Raw genomic sequence first — 14,708 nt, 5'->3', positions numbered from 1 at the left:
AGTGAGAAGGGGGCTGTTGTAAGAGGAACTGGGGCCTGGAGTCTGCCGGAGGAGCAGGAGCAGGGCCATGCCCGAGCCGCCCCCAGGAGCCTCCTGAGCCTGCGCCCCTCCCGCGACCCCTCCAGGCACCTCCTCGGGGACCCAGACACCAGCCCCCACCATGGTAAGTCATCAGGGTGGGCCCCGAAGTGCCGCAGTCGGGGGCACCAGGCAGATGGAAGTGTCTAGAGGCCGCCACCAGAACGTGGGACCATGGGAATGGGCACAGCAGACCCTCTGGGATTCTGCCGTACAACTCAGGTGCTCCAAGCATCCCACACCGGGCACCAAGCTCCCATTGGGTGGTGGACACGATGCCAGGGTGGGCTTGGGGCACCAAGGATGGAGGAGTAACCGGAGGACAGAAGATGGTTTTGAAGGCTCACACAGCGCCTGCAGGTGCAGGGACAAACCCCTTTCCTGGGGTGTGGGGAACCCAGTTCCCAGCCAAGTTTGGTGCCTCATCTCCCTGTGTGGCTTTGGGCCAGTCACTTCCCCCTCTGCAGGCCTCAGTTCCCACGCATGTCATATTTGGAAGTCTCTCAGGATGTGGAAGGTGTTTGGGGGAACCTTCAGAGGGTCTTGGGATCCAGCCTCTCTGAGCCCACCACAGTTGGGAGAGAAAGCTGGGTCAAGTGGGTGGTGGGTTGTCATGACGGTGGCATGCCGGCGTCCCAGTGTGGGTGACAGGGTGGTCTGGCGTAGTCATCACAGAAGCGAGAGTGGGTGAGATGAAACTTGTCCATACCACCACGCTACCTTCTGCTGGAGGGTGGCAGGGAAAAAAACACTGCACCCAGAAGCATCACCGCCTGGTGAGACTGAGGTCTGATGATGACTGTGGTGATAAGGTTGTAGAGACAGTCATGGTCCTCGGTCTAGATCCAGTAGCATCATGTCACACTCATGAAGAGGAGACTTGGCTGGCTATAAATGTCACACCTCTGTCCCCCGCAGCTAAAGTTCCATGGTTCTGCAAGCCACTTCAGCTTTCATTTTTTGTCAACCTGTCCATTAGGGCGTGTGGCTGGGGACAGTCACAGAGCTAAGGGTGACAACTGCAGGGTTCCTGGCAGTTGCTGCAATGTAGAGGCAGGGATTGCGAGATCACCCTATTTCAGAAAGCCAGTGATAAATGGGGCATCACGGGCCACGGACCCCTCTGGTTAACCCACAAGCAAACCATCAGCTAGAGCTCTGGGCTTGAGATGGAAGCCCTTCCAAGACTGAGCCGGCCGGGAAGACTCCTTGATCAAAGAAACACAGGAAATAACTTGCTACTTGTGAGAAAAGCAACCCCTCCCAAGGAAACCGTGTGAAATGCTGAGTCAATGATTTGCTTGGCCAACCAGGTCTGGGAAGGGAGAAACTCACCCAAGAGGATCACAAATTAAAAAAAAAAAAAAAGAGTGTAATTTATCCATGAAGTTAATACCTCTGTCTAGGGGTGCTGATATCTTCCTGGAGGGGTGCTGGATGCCAGAAAGAGTGTTGAAAGAGTCAGTGAAATGATGTTTGTCAAGTGCTTCACAGAGCACACAATATGCTCCATACACAGCCGCAGCCATCGTGGGTGATGCATATTCATGGTGGGAGTTAGCCATGGTGATGGATGGATGTGGCTTCATTCTTGGTTCCTGTGGAAGAGTTGGGTTGTTGATGTCATTGTTCATGACGGTGGTCATTGCTGTCTGCTGTCCCATGTCGGTGGTGTGGTGGTGGCAGGGATGGCTGCTTTTAGTGCCTGCTAGTGTTGAATATTGGTGGCTGGCGGCTGCTTGCTTTCCTCTGGAGGGTTGATCTCTAGAATAATGGCAGCTGGTCATCGTTTGAAGTTGGGTGGTGACAGTGATGTTCATTTGCTCTTGGTCATTCATTGATGATTTGGGTGACTGTCTTGGGACTGGTGGTGATGTACTGTTGGTCTGGAAAGGGGTATGATTGAATGCTGAACTTCCTAGGTGGCTCAGTGCTAAAGAATCTGTTTGCCAACACAGGACACTGCGTTCGATCCCTGGGTCGGGGAGATCCCCTGGAGAAGGAAATAGCAACCCATTCCAGTATTCTTGCCTGGAAAATCCCGTTTACAGAGAAGCCTGGCAGGCTACAGTCCACAGCGTCGCAGAAGAGTCTGTGACTGCTAGTTACGATTTAGTGACTAGAGAACAACTGACCGCTGCTTCAGTGGTGGTAGGTTACATGTGCTTGTTGACGGCTACTATTGTGATTGTGGTTGTTACTGTCGATGGTGATTGGTTATTATGGGTTGTTGGTGCCGGTGGTAATGAGTGCTGATGGTGGTGAGTGATGGTAAGGAAATGGGTAGTGGAATCCTTCGTTCTTCTGTTTGATGTTAGCTGGCATTAAGGTTATCAGCAGTTTCTGTTCGACTTCGGCTCAGGGGCAGGTAAAGGCAGCAATTGGTTGTCCTCAGTTGATAATGGTGGTGACATGAGAGTAATGGTGGTTGTTTTGAAAGTACAGACGTGAAGCCGGGAGACCAGTAATGTGGCTGCTTGAGCCAGGGGCGGCAGTCACGGGGATGGACAGAAAAGGCTGGAGGCCAAGAGAGGGTGAAGGAAAAAGATTCTAGAAGGACAAGGATCCTCAGATGTTGGAGAATGGCCTCTGGTTAGGGCCAAAGAAGCCTGAGACACCCCTCCCAAGGGAGGGGGAGACCTGAGAGCCGTTGGAGGTGAGAATGTTGGTTGCGTGGGGTAGAGATACAGGGTGTGTCCCCAGAGCCCCACAGAGCAGGACCCAGGCGCCAAGGGCACAGCAGGGGCCAGGGTGGGGCCAGGGGCTGAGGGCGGCTCCTGCAGCCCCTGCCACAGCAGCTTCACCTCACCACCGGCTGGCAACCACAGCACGCAGGACCCCGGCGAGGAAGGAAGTGGCTGCTTCGTTGTTCTCTCCAGTCTGAGGCTCTGCTCATCACCACCCAGGAGCAGGGAGGCCAGAGCAGTTGGTGCAGATTGCAAAAGCTCGCTCCTCCAGCCCTTCTCCTCCTGACTCTGTGTCCTGAGCCTGTGGGATTGGCCAGCTTAAGGTTGCTGCTGCTGCTGCTGCCACTGGCGATGGGGAGAGAGGCTAGTGTTTCCTCTTGACAAGCTTTGCCTTGTTGAATCTGCACAGCTGCCCACGAGGCCCATAGTCCTCAATATTCCCATTTGCCCAATGAGAAAACAGAGGCAGGGAGATTCGGCAAGTGGCCAGAAACCCCAAGATAGTAGAGGATTTCAACCAGTGATCCCCAAGGTCACACTTTGTACGGCCACCTTGATCGACAACCTCTTCCTCCTCCGTCCAGGTGAGAGGCCACCTGAGGGTGTGGGCTGACTCCTATAGTCTAGTTTTTAATTCAAGCAACTAGAATCCTAGTGCGTGTCCCACACGCACCCAAGGCCTTCTGGCCCATTGCTCCTGCTGCCACCACTGACAACATTCTGAAACATTCACATTTCAAGGTCTGTCTCCTACAGGAAGCCTGCTCTGATTGCCTCAGCCTCCTACAGGAAGCCCTCTCTGATTGCCTCAGTTCTTCTTCGTGCAGTCTGATTGGGATCAGTCTCCCCTGGACAACTCGTTTCTGAGCTACTCAAGAGCAGAGTCTAGTCCTGGTCCCCACAGACCTCCATGCATAGTAGGAGTTCAGAAAGTGTTTTTACTACAGGGCTCCAATGCCCCAGCCCTGGGTTCTCCCTTCTTTGGCACCAGGGAAGCTGCAACCCCATGCCTCTGCTGTAAGTTGCGGGGGAGCCTCTCTGAAGAGCTGAAGTTAGAAAATATGTTCTCTTTTCTGTCCCAGTCACCTCACGCCCCTGACTATCTTTCACAAGAACTCCAGCCTGTTGAGTCATATCTGACTTGTGGTCAACTGTGACCACAAGCTCTCTGTTACACCCTCACCCCCAAGGGCGGAACAAACAGCTTCAACTTGACCCTCAGAGACTTGGGGGACACAAAGAGATGGATACCAATGGCACAGGATAGGAGGCAGTCTTATCGCAATGACACTTCATTCATTTATTCATTCAACAAGTCTATGTTGACCAGCTCCTCTATATTATCAAACACTGACCACTTTCACTAAATGCTCTTGGGGACACTGGCTGCCATTTCCTGAGGCAACCCAGTGGATCTTTTCTCAGCACTGGCTTGTTTATTTTCTCCAGCAAGCCCATGGAGGAGATTTATTATGGCACCCGTTCTACAGATGGGGCAACTGAGGCTTGGAGATATGAAGTGGCCTCCCTGGGGTCCCATAGCCAAGTGTCAAGCCAGGCCTCACACCTAGTTCATCCCTTGCCAAAATTCTCAACTCTCCTCCCTCACACTGTACCCCCTTGAGAAAAACCTCTCTCTCCGTCACAAATAACCCATGGGTTTTTTGTGTGATCGTGTAGAACTCAGCTGGACCCGGGGGTTCCAGCTTCCTGGGGCTGAACACAGAAGGAGGGGCTGCTAGAGGCAGAGGTCCACTCCACTGGGTGGGGAAAGGAGGGAGGGACAGGAAGAGGAACCAAGTTCTAGGGGCCAGGAGAGCCAGCCAGACACAGCTGGCCTCGGGGCCTCTGACCTCAGAGAAAGGAAGTGGCCTGTAGTCTCAGCTGAGCCCAAGGGGGTCCCAAGAGTATGGAGATCAGGATGACCCCAAAAAGGAAACCCTGGACAGGACCATACGTGTCTCCTCCCCATCCTCATCTGACCTATATAGCACTAACCCTGGCCAATCCCGACACAGACCCAGCTTCCCTTTCAGCTGTGTGACCTTAGGAAGGACACTTAACCTCTCTCCCAGGCCATAGTTTTCTCTTTCGCAAGATGGACCTAATCAAAGTACTGACCCAGGCGTGTGCCCAGAGGATACGATGAGATAATTCACGGAAAAAGCTTAGACCAGTGTCTGGCACAAAATAAGTGCCAGTGGGGTGTGAACTTTTGTTACGTATTGTTGTTCCTGGTTACCATAGTTACCACCCACGCCCCACCCTTTGAGGTCTTCAGAGAGAGAATCCACTTCCAGTTCACCTACCCAACCTCTCCACTCCGACTCAGGGAAACTGCAGCCCCACCAGGCCCCTGAATAACATCACTTCATCCCCTGTATTTAAAATTTCATTTAAAATTTTGCTCTTCTCACCAACACACCAGCTGGTCTCCTTATTTTAAAAACAGAAAATACACTCCCCTGACCCCTCCTTCCCCACAAAGCCTCTTTCCCTCTTCCCGTTCTTGGCCAGACTGTCCAAAAGCAGTCCTCTCTCCCTGTCTATGCCTCCTGACCTCCCAAGTTGACTCCTGACCCTGAGGTGTCCATGGGGAGACCCTCTGAGCCTCCAGTGAGCATGAAGTTCTTTAGCAGCTGGGGGTCCAGTCGACAGAACCCTGCTTCTCCCAACCGGCCACCCCAGGTCCTGGCTGCCTCCAAACTCAGCCTCTGCCCTGGGATGCTTGCTAACCCCTCCACACTGCTGTTCCCAAAACCTTGTCTTCCCCCACCTACCCTTCCTGCTGTATCCCAGGGCTCTCAGAGCATCACACCCAGTTGTTGCTGTTGCTCAGTCACTGCCTTGTCCATCTCTTTGTGACCCCATGGACTGTAGCCCACTAGGCTCCTCTGTCCATGGGGTTTTCCAGGCAAGAATACTGGAGTGAGTTGCCATCTCCTTCTCCAGGGGATCTTCCCAACCCAGAGAGAGAACCCACATCTCCTGTATCAGCAGGCGGATTCTTTACCACTGAGCCACCTAGGAAGCCCATCACATCCAGCACCTGCTTCTTGTACCAAACATCTCAGCAGGCCCCCTTGAAACACTGAAATGAAATTCACATGCAACAAATCACACTAACTTCCATCTTTCAGAAACATTGAATGTGGTCCCCTGCAAGGCCAGGAGAGAGTCATTTAGAATAAAATGTGCATGGAAAGATGAAAGTGCTCAGGCCAGTGGCCCAAGAACTCTCACTGGAGTGGCTAACACCTCAACACAGGTGTGTCTCAGCCAGCGAGACAGCCCCAACCCCCCACCCCAAGTAGGACACATTAACATCACGAGCAACGTAAGCTTCTAAATACTGGATGCTTCTTTCTTTTTCTTAAATTAATTAATCTACCTATTTATGGCTACGCTGGGTCTTTGTTGCGGCTTGTGGGCTTTCTCCAGTTGCAGTGAGCAGGGGCTAATCTTCGCTGAGGTGCACAGGATTCCCATTGTGGCGGCTTCTCTTGTTGCAGAGCACAGGCTCTAGGGTGTGCAGACTTTACTAGTTGTAGAGCGAGCTTAGTTGCCCCACCGCAAGTGTGATCTTAGTTCCCAGATCAGGAATCAAACCTGTGTCCTCTGGATTGGCAAGCAGATTCTTAACCGCTGAACAACCAAGGAAGTCCTCCCACAATTCTTAAAGCACCCTCAGGAGCAGTATACCCCCAGATAGCACTCACAACGTCCAGATCGGGGATGGGGTTATGGAGAGGGATGCCCAGAGAGTTGGCAGATCTAGAGGGAGCACTTGACCTGGCCTGGAATCAGGGAGGTCTTCTTGGAGGAGGTGTCACCTGAGCCACGTCTAAAGGCAAAGATTGGCTTTTTTTTTTTGGCTGCACTGAGTCTTTGCTGCTGCATGTATGCTTTCTCTAGTTGCCACGAGTGGGGGCTACTCACTAGTTGAGGTGCAAGGCCTTCTCATTGTGGTGGCTTCTCTTGTTGCAGAGCACAGGCTCTAGGCACGCAGGCTTCAGTAGTTGCAGCAAGCAGACTCAGGAGTTGCGGCGCATAGGCTGAGTTGCTCTGCAGCATGTGGGATCTTCCCAGACCAGGGATTGAACCTGTGTCCCCCACATTGGTTGGCGGGTTATTAACCACTGGACCAGTAGGAAAGTCCCTAGATTGGCATTGTTAACCAGGCAGGAAGGATGTTCTGGGCAGAGGGCTCAACATCTGCAAAGGCTTAGAGGCAAGGGAGTGAGGAACTGAAAGAGTTCTTCCTGAAGTCCTAGGTTACTGGCACAGACTAGGTGCTCAAGAAATCTCAGTGGAGTGGCTGCATGGGGACGGCAGTGATGGGAAGCTGCCCACAGAGAGATGGGGTCGTAATTGCTGTTGGAAAATTTCACACTTGGGACTTCCCTGGTGGTCCAGTGGTTAAGACTGCACTTCCAATGCAGGGGGCATGGGTTAAATCCCTAGTCAGGGAACCGAGGTCGCAAATCTGCATGGCACAGCCGATAAATAAACTAAATAACAGTAAGAATAATAAAATAGTGTTCTTTTTTTTCAAAAAAAGAAGAACTCACTCTCAATAATCAGGCTAGAAGCAGTCTCAGGGGCTCCAGCCCTGCCCCTTCCTCCCCCCTACCCTCCCCGAAACACTCCCTCCTCTTGCTTTCTCTTCCTGCTTCAGTCACACCTCTGTACTTGCCCTGGCAGTTCACTCTGTCTGCTGAACTTTTTCTCTCTGTACTTGATCAAAACCCTTCTCAGCTTTCACACACCATCCCCAAAGCCCCCTGGAGCCCAGCCACTCACGAATGTAGATGCAAACACCTGGCCTTTGCTGTCAGATGACCCCAGATTTGAACCCCACGTCCTTGGAACCAGGTTAGCTGCATCCTTAGTCAAGGGTCAAATCCCTCTCAGGCCCCAATCTCCTTCCCAGACTTTACCACACTGAGCTATGACGATTGCCAATAATATGGGTGACACCTTGCATGGCTGAGTCCCTTCACTGCTCACCTGAAACTATCACAACATTGTTTGTTAATCAGCTATACCCCAATGCAAAATAAGTTTTTTAAAAAAAATTGGCAACACCATGTCATAGATGCTTGGTGAATGTTAATTCTGTCAAGTGTCCCTCTTCTGGGAACCCTTCCCCTTCCCCACTTTGTTCCCCCAAAGCAGTTAATCTCTCTTTTCAACCCTGGGAAGTAAGGCTGCTCCCATTTTATAGATGAAGTCACTGAGGCTCAGAGCAATGTTAGGTCACACAGCCAGGATCAGAACCCAGATCTAACCCACACCCAAAACTGGGCTGATTTAATGTCTCTGGATATTCTTCCATGAATCCCTGCCCCACGCCCCCACCTCAGAGACTGTCAGCACGACCAGATTCTGAGCCAGCACCTCCCCTGCTCAGGAACCTTCTATGGCTCCCCAGTGCCCCCTGGGGAGCACTGGGGAGAGACTGGATTCTCATCTGCCTCTGCCCTGGAGTTGCCCACGATGACCCTCCCACTTGATCTCTGCCTGAATCCCCTCCCAGGTGGGCCCAGCACACGATCTCCACTCCCCTGGCAAGTCCTGGTCATCTTTGAAAAACTGACTTTGGTTCCCAGTATCTTTGCTCTTGAGTTTCCCAAGTGGTGCTAGTGGTAAAGAACCTGCCTACCAATACAAGGGACATAAGGACTGCAGGTTCGATCCCTGGGTCAGGGCGATCCCCTGGAGGAGGGCTTGGGAACCCACTCGAATATTCTTGTCTGGAGAATCCCATAGACAGAGGACCTGGTGAGCTACAGTCCATAGAGTTGCAAAGAGTCAGACGTGACTGAAACGTCTTATCACATATGCATCTTTATACTTGGGGGCTTCCTCTGAAGCTGGGTTTCTTTCTTTGCCCTTGTCCTTTGCCAGGTCCTCCCTGCAGGGGCTGAGAAAGGACTTAGTCCAAATCCCTGCCCTCCAGGGGCTCCAGGTCTGGTGGGTGTGGGGATTCCTGCAGGAGGGACACCTTGTCTGAGCATGAGTTACCAGCTAGGAGAGCTCCACCATTCTGTGCCCGATCCCTCTGTGACAGGGTATATTGAACAGAGGCAGAGAGTGCCTGAGAGAGCCAGTGTGCTGAAGTGTTTAAGGAGCTGGATGACCTCAGCTGGTCTCAGAGGAGAGAGCACTCCTGGCAGGCTTCCTGGAGGAGCCTTCCTGGAGGAGGAGTTTAAATGGGGAACTTGTGTCTGAGTCTCCTCCTTGCCTTGAGACCAAAGAAAGGTGTCAGCTGATGAAAAGCTGAGGGAGAAAATTAAAAGGGAAAGTGGGAGCTTGGAATGTGCCGGAACTGACTCTCTAAGGGTGGAGACCACGGCAGGGGTGGTGGGAAGCCTGGGGGAGCTGAGGGTCAAGGTCACAGCAGGGCACTGAGGCAGAGATCACAGACACATGGTGACTGAGAGAATCTCAGGGGGACGGGCTCAGAGGACCCCAAGGTAGGAGGAAGCAAGTGGGGGGAAGAAGGTCACCTTGAGGTGGAAACGTTGCTGTTCAGTCACTCAGTCATGTCCGATTTCTTTGTGACCCCATGGACTGCAGCTTGCCAGGCTTTCCTGTCCTTCACTATCCCCCAGAGTTTGTTCAAACTCATGTCTGTTGAGTCGGTGATGCCATCCAACCATCTCATCCTCTGCCGCCCCCTTCTCCTTTTGCTTTCAATCTTTCTTAGATCAGTCTTTTCCAATGAGTCAGTTCTTCACATCAGGTGGCCAAAGTGTTGAAGCTTCAGTTTCAGCATCAGTCCTTCCAATGAATATTCAGGGTTGATGTCCTTTAGGATTGACTAATTTGATCTCCTTGCTGTCCAAAGGATTCTCAAGAGTCTTCTCCAGCAGCACAGTTCGAAAGCATCAACTCTTCAGGACTCACCCTTCTTTATGGTCCAATTCTCACATCCATACATGACTATTGGAAAAACCATAGCTTTGACTATATGGAAATTTTCCAGCAAAGTGATGTCTCTACTTTTTAATATACTGTTCGTCATAGCTTTTCTTCCAAGGAGCAAGCGTCTTGGGTCAAATGCCAGGGAAAAGTCAGGAACTCAGCCTGGGCCAAGGGAGGGAGAGATGGGCTGGGGATGTGAGAGAGAGGGTGGGTGAGCTCCCCCATCAAGCCTTCCCTGATGCCCTCCTCCCCTCCCACAGTTGCCAGATCCCCAAGCACACTCTGCCCCACTGGGCCAGGCATCACCCTCTGCTCCATGGAAACGGGATACAAAGTGGAGGGATGCTGGTACCAAACGAGAGAGGGCTGAGGGATATATCCAAGCTGTCATTCTGTCTGTCCTCCTCTTTTGGGACTAGACCTTGTCTCCCTCTCCTGTCTTCCCTGAGATGGGGAAGGAGGGAGGGAGGTGGCAGGTGGGCAAGGGGACAGCATCAGAAGCTGATGATGTAGGTGAGCCAGGTGGGAAGGGGAGGAGTGCTGAGGCACCAGCCCCTGCCACGCCCCCTGCAGGGGCTCACCGGCACCCCACCTCCCCCACCCCCAGGGTAGCAAGGAGCGCTTCCACTGGCAGAGCCACAATGTGAAGCAGAGCGGCGTGGACGACATGGTGCTTCTACCCCAGATCACTGAGGACGCCATCGTGGGCAACCTCCGCAAGCGCTTCATGGATGACTACATCTTTGTACCCTGGGCCGGGGGCGGGGTGGGCAGATGCAGGACTGAGGGACAGGAGGATGACTGACCAGTGCTTGGAGGGATGGTGGGTGGATGAGGGCAGGGGAGGATGAAAGAGAGGCTGTAGGCCGGAAGGGACACGCCTACCTGACCACAGGAAGAGTGGGGATGGGCGGCAAGAGTGCGGGGAGTTAGGACCCGGGTATAGCGGAGTGGCAGGGGGGCTCCCGTTGGGAGTGGCCGTGGCTCTCACTGCTCCCTCTGCTCTGGGGCAACTCAGGCACAGCACCCGCTGTTCCCCTCTTTCTGGATCCAGCTCAGGTTTTTCCTAAGACAACTGGAGTATCTCCATCTCTTCCTCCAAGTCACGGGGCTCTAGGAGGCCCCAAGGGAGCAGGAGGAGGGGACAGGGCCCCTTGAGGGACACAGCTTGCCAGGTCACTGCATGGCCCTTAACCACGTCCACCCCAGACCTACATTGGCTCCGTGCTCATCTCCGTAAACCCCTTCAAGCAGATGCCCTACTTCACAGACCGCGAGATCGACCTCTACCAGGGCGCGGTGAGGCGGGGACCGGGAGGGAGCCACAGCCCCAAGGCTTCCCCCTGACCTTAGCCCCAGGCTGAGCCCTGGTCTCTCCCGCCAGGCCCAGTATGAGAACCCCCCGCACATCTACGCCCTCACTGACAACATGTACCGGAACATGCTTATAGACTGTGAGAACCAATGTGTCATCATCAGGTAGACTGGGAACCCCGGACCCTCCTCCCCAAAGCCCCCAAACAGCATCACCACCCCAGGGAGGTTTAATTGGAGCTCCTGATCCAAACAGAGCCTCGCTGTCCCTCTCCACCCCCAGCCCCACTCTACTTAACTTCTCACCGTCTGATCCATGAAGTATTTTAGGCATTCATTCTGATATTGCCCACCTGTTCCATCTAAGTGTCAGGAGGATAGAGTTTTAGATCCATCTTGTTGGCTATGGTATCCCCAATAGCCTGGGCTATTGCTTGGCACCCAATAGGCATCAGTGAATGAACGATCAGAGCCCCAGCTAGAAAGGGCACTTCCTCCACCCCTGGTCATTCATCATCCTTTCTCTCCCCCATCCTCAGTGGAGAGAGTGGAGCTGGGAAGACAGTGGCAGCCAAATATATCATGGGCTACATCTCCAAAGTGTCGGGTGGAGGCGAGAAGGTCCAGGTAAGGCAAAACAGGGAGAGTGGCTGAGTCTCCCCACCTGGAATTTCATCCCCTCACCTCCAAACTCCCACACCCCACCTCAGTCTGACCTCTTCCCACCCCCACCTGCCTCTTTCCCCAGCACGTGAAAGATATCATCCTTCAATCAAACCCACTGCTGGAAGCCTTTGGCAATGCCAAGACAGTGCGCAACAATAACTCCAGTCGCTTTGTGAGTCTTGTGGCCTCTATACTGCTTGTCTCTGTCTCTTTCCTTTACCTGTACATTCAAGAGTACGGGAAATACCTGCTCCTCAATGGGAGACTGGCTTCCTGTTCATGATCCCTCTGAAAAAAAAAGTTCCCCATCAGCAGCTCTGTGGAGGCCAAGACATGTTCGCGTACCATTCTTGAATACTCCTCCCCTGGCTGCAGCTAGGCTGTGTCTGTTCCTATTTGCATTTCAGGTCCCATTTATTCCCTCATTCATTCTTCCTTTCATCAAATGCTTCTTGGAGTCCTTCTTTGTGTCAGGTGCTATGCTGAGCCTAATGAAAGGCAGAATAGGTAAACGGATTTGGGTTTGTCATCATTTTCTCTCACTGTTTGGATGTGTGGCTTGGACAAAAAAAAACCCAATGTAACCTTGTGGGTCTCCTCTGTTGGAATGGGATGGTGTGGTGGCTCAGATGCTAAAGAATCTCCCTGCACTTCAGGAAACCCAAGTTTGATCCCTTAATCGGGAAGATTCCCTGAAGGAGGGAATGGTTACCCACTCCAGTATTTTTGCCTGGAGAATCCCATGGACAGACGAGCCTGGAGGCTACAGTCTATGAGGTTGCAAAGAGTCAGACACGACTGAGTGACTAACACTTTCACTTTCATAGACTTCAATAATTTCAGTAAATGCTTGAACATGGAAATGGCTTAATGAATTCTGACACTAATGAGATTTTTCCCTAGATATCATCTATAATAATAATTATATTTTATTTTCTAATATATTTCAATATAATTATATTTAACGTATTTTCTCCAACATTTTATTTTAAAAATTTTCATATACATGGAAAAGCTAAACACTACAGTGAACACCTGTATGCTCATCTCCCAGATTCTACCATTAATATTTTACTATTCTTGTTGATCATATGTGCCTCGATCATACCTTTCCCTCAAACACTTGCATCTCTCTTTCATTTCTTTTAAAGTTAAATTTGCGAGCCCGCCTCCCACCTCGGAGGTGCCTGGTGAAGTCTTGGCTTGTGCAGCCAGGGTTGCAGGGGGTTAGGGGCCCAGGAAGTCGGGGACACCGAGCTGTGCTGCTGTGTACGCACCCTCATCTGTCAACAGCAAGACTGCTCGAGACAAGGGTGTCCTTTTTCCTTTCCCTTGTCATCTCCCTGTCCCTGGCCCAACATGATACTGACCAAAGCCCAGTATGACGAGATAGCCCAGTGCCTAGTGTCTGTACCACCTACCAGGCAGAGCCTGAGGAAGCTGAAGCAGAAGTTCCCCAGTCAATCACAGGCCACTCTGCTGAGCATCTTCTCCCGGGAGTACCAGAAACATATTAAGAAACATATTGACATGCCAAACATCATACTTCAGAAGCGATTGAAAGTTATTACCAGAGGTATCTGAATGCAGTGGGGGGAAATGGAGCTGCCCCAGTGCTCCTGGAGCTAGCCAATGAGGTGGAATATGCACCCTCATTAATGGCTCGGATCATACTGGAAAGGTTTCTACAGGAGCATGAGGAAGCTCCACCCTCCAAGTCTGTTATAAACAGTATGCTACGGGACCCTTCTCAGATTCCAGATGGAGTTCTAGCAAATCAGGTCTATCAGTGCATCGTGAATGACTGCTGTTATGGACCACTGGTGGACTGCATCAAACAGTCCACCCACATGTTATTTTCCTGCCACAAGTTATGTTCACAGACACAAAAGGTGTGAGAAACCAGCCACCTCAACTTTCCAAAGTGTGACTCCAGGACAGAACTGTTAGACAAAGACCTAAACTGTGGAACAAGGAAAGATAATGATACAGGAAGCTTGAAGTGCTGTGGTTTTCACTCCTGTATCATCAGTTTCATGATTCAACATTTTAGATGTAAATAATTCACAGCAATAAAAGTGAGAGCACAAAAAAATTTAAAAAAATAAAAAAATAAAGTTAAATTTGCATACAGCAAAATATGTAAATCTAAAGGGGACTATTCATTAATTTAGACAACTGCATATACCCATGCAACCAACACTGCTATCAGTATACAGAATATCACCATCTCTGCAGAAAGTCTCCTCTTGTCTCTTTCTAATCAACCTCTACTTCTACCTTACCCAAGAAGAAGTCACTCTAATTTTTTTTTGGCACCATAGATTAGTTTCAGCAGTTTTAGAATTTCATATAAATAGAATCACACAGTCTGTGTTTTCAGACTACCAATATACAGAAAAACATGAATGAACCACAAGAACATTTAATTCTATTTTATTTTATTTTATTCTATCCTATTGCTGTTGCTGTGTTCAGCGGTGTCCAACTCTTTTGTGACCCCATGGACTGTAGCCTGCCAGGCTCCTCTGTCCATGGGATTTCCCAGGCAAGAATACTGGAGTGGGTTGCCACTTCCTTCTCCAGGGGATCTTTCCAATCCAGGGGTCAAACCTGAGGTACTTATGTCTCCTGCATTGGCAGGCAGATTCTTTACCACTGGTGCTACCTGGGAAGCCCCTTATTTTATATAATTTTGGTTCAGACGGTAAAGAATCCACCTGCAGTGCAGGAGACCCACGTTCGACTCTTGGGTTGGGAAGATCCCCTGGAGGAGGGAATGGCAACAGGGCTAGAGGTCCCAGGTTAGGGCTTCAATCATCAGGGAGGGAGGAAAAGGCATTCCTGGCCCAGGACCCAGCTTAAGCAAAGGCTGGAGGGAAAGAGCTGGTGAGAAGAACAGTAAGTGGGAGTTGGGAAGAGAAGAGCTACTTGAGGTCACTTAGGGAAGAAGGTTCATAAGACCCATCCCCAGTCCTTCCTCACCTGTAGCCCTAGGACTCTGGGCAGCGACTGATGTGGCTTTCTCGGGTT

The 14,708-nt window shown here is 51.3% G+C and overlaps 1 protein-coding gene and 1 pseudogene across 1 annotated transcript in view; both read left to right on the top strand.

Moving 5' to 3' along the window:
* Positions 1 to 12: 12 nt before the first annotated feature.
* The window catches only part of MYO1F (myosin IF), a 38,838-nt gene continuing 24,142 nt past the window's right edge, over positions 13 to 14,708 (top strand). The window contains exons 1-6 of the mRNA XM_020898668.2: positions 13 to 163; positions 10,303 to 10,440; positions 10,905 to 10,994; positions 11,080 to 11,174; positions 11,549 to 11,636; positions 11,758 to 11,847. Of these exons, the coding sequence (XP_020754327.2) occupies positions 161 to 163; positions 10,303 to 10,440; positions 10,905 to 10,994; positions 11,080 to 11,174; positions 11,549 to 11,636; positions 11,758 to 11,847 (504 nt within the window). The 5' untranslated portion in view covers positions 13 to 160. The remainder of the gene's footprint in view (positions 164 to 10,302; positions 10,441 to 10,904; positions 10,995 to 11,079; positions 11,175 to 11,548; positions 11,637 to 11,757; positions 11,848 to 14,708) is intronic.
* On the top strand, positions 11,854 to 14,700 carry LOC139034316 (CDAN1-interacting nuclease 1 pseudogene; annotated as a pseudogene).

Source organism: Odocoileus virginianus, chromosome 3 (assembly GCF_023699985.2).
Source record: "Odocoileus virginianus isolate 20LAN1187 ecotype Illinois chromosome 3, Ovbor_1.2, whole genome shotgun sequence".
In the NCBI taxonomy this organism is placed as follows: domain Eukaryota; kingdom Metazoa; phylum Chordata; class Mammalia; order Artiodactyla; family Cervidae; genus Odocoileus; species Odocoileus virginianus.
The sequence above is the reverse complement of the archived record's forward strand: the minus strand, read 5'-3'. Positions and strand labels throughout refer to the sequence as shown.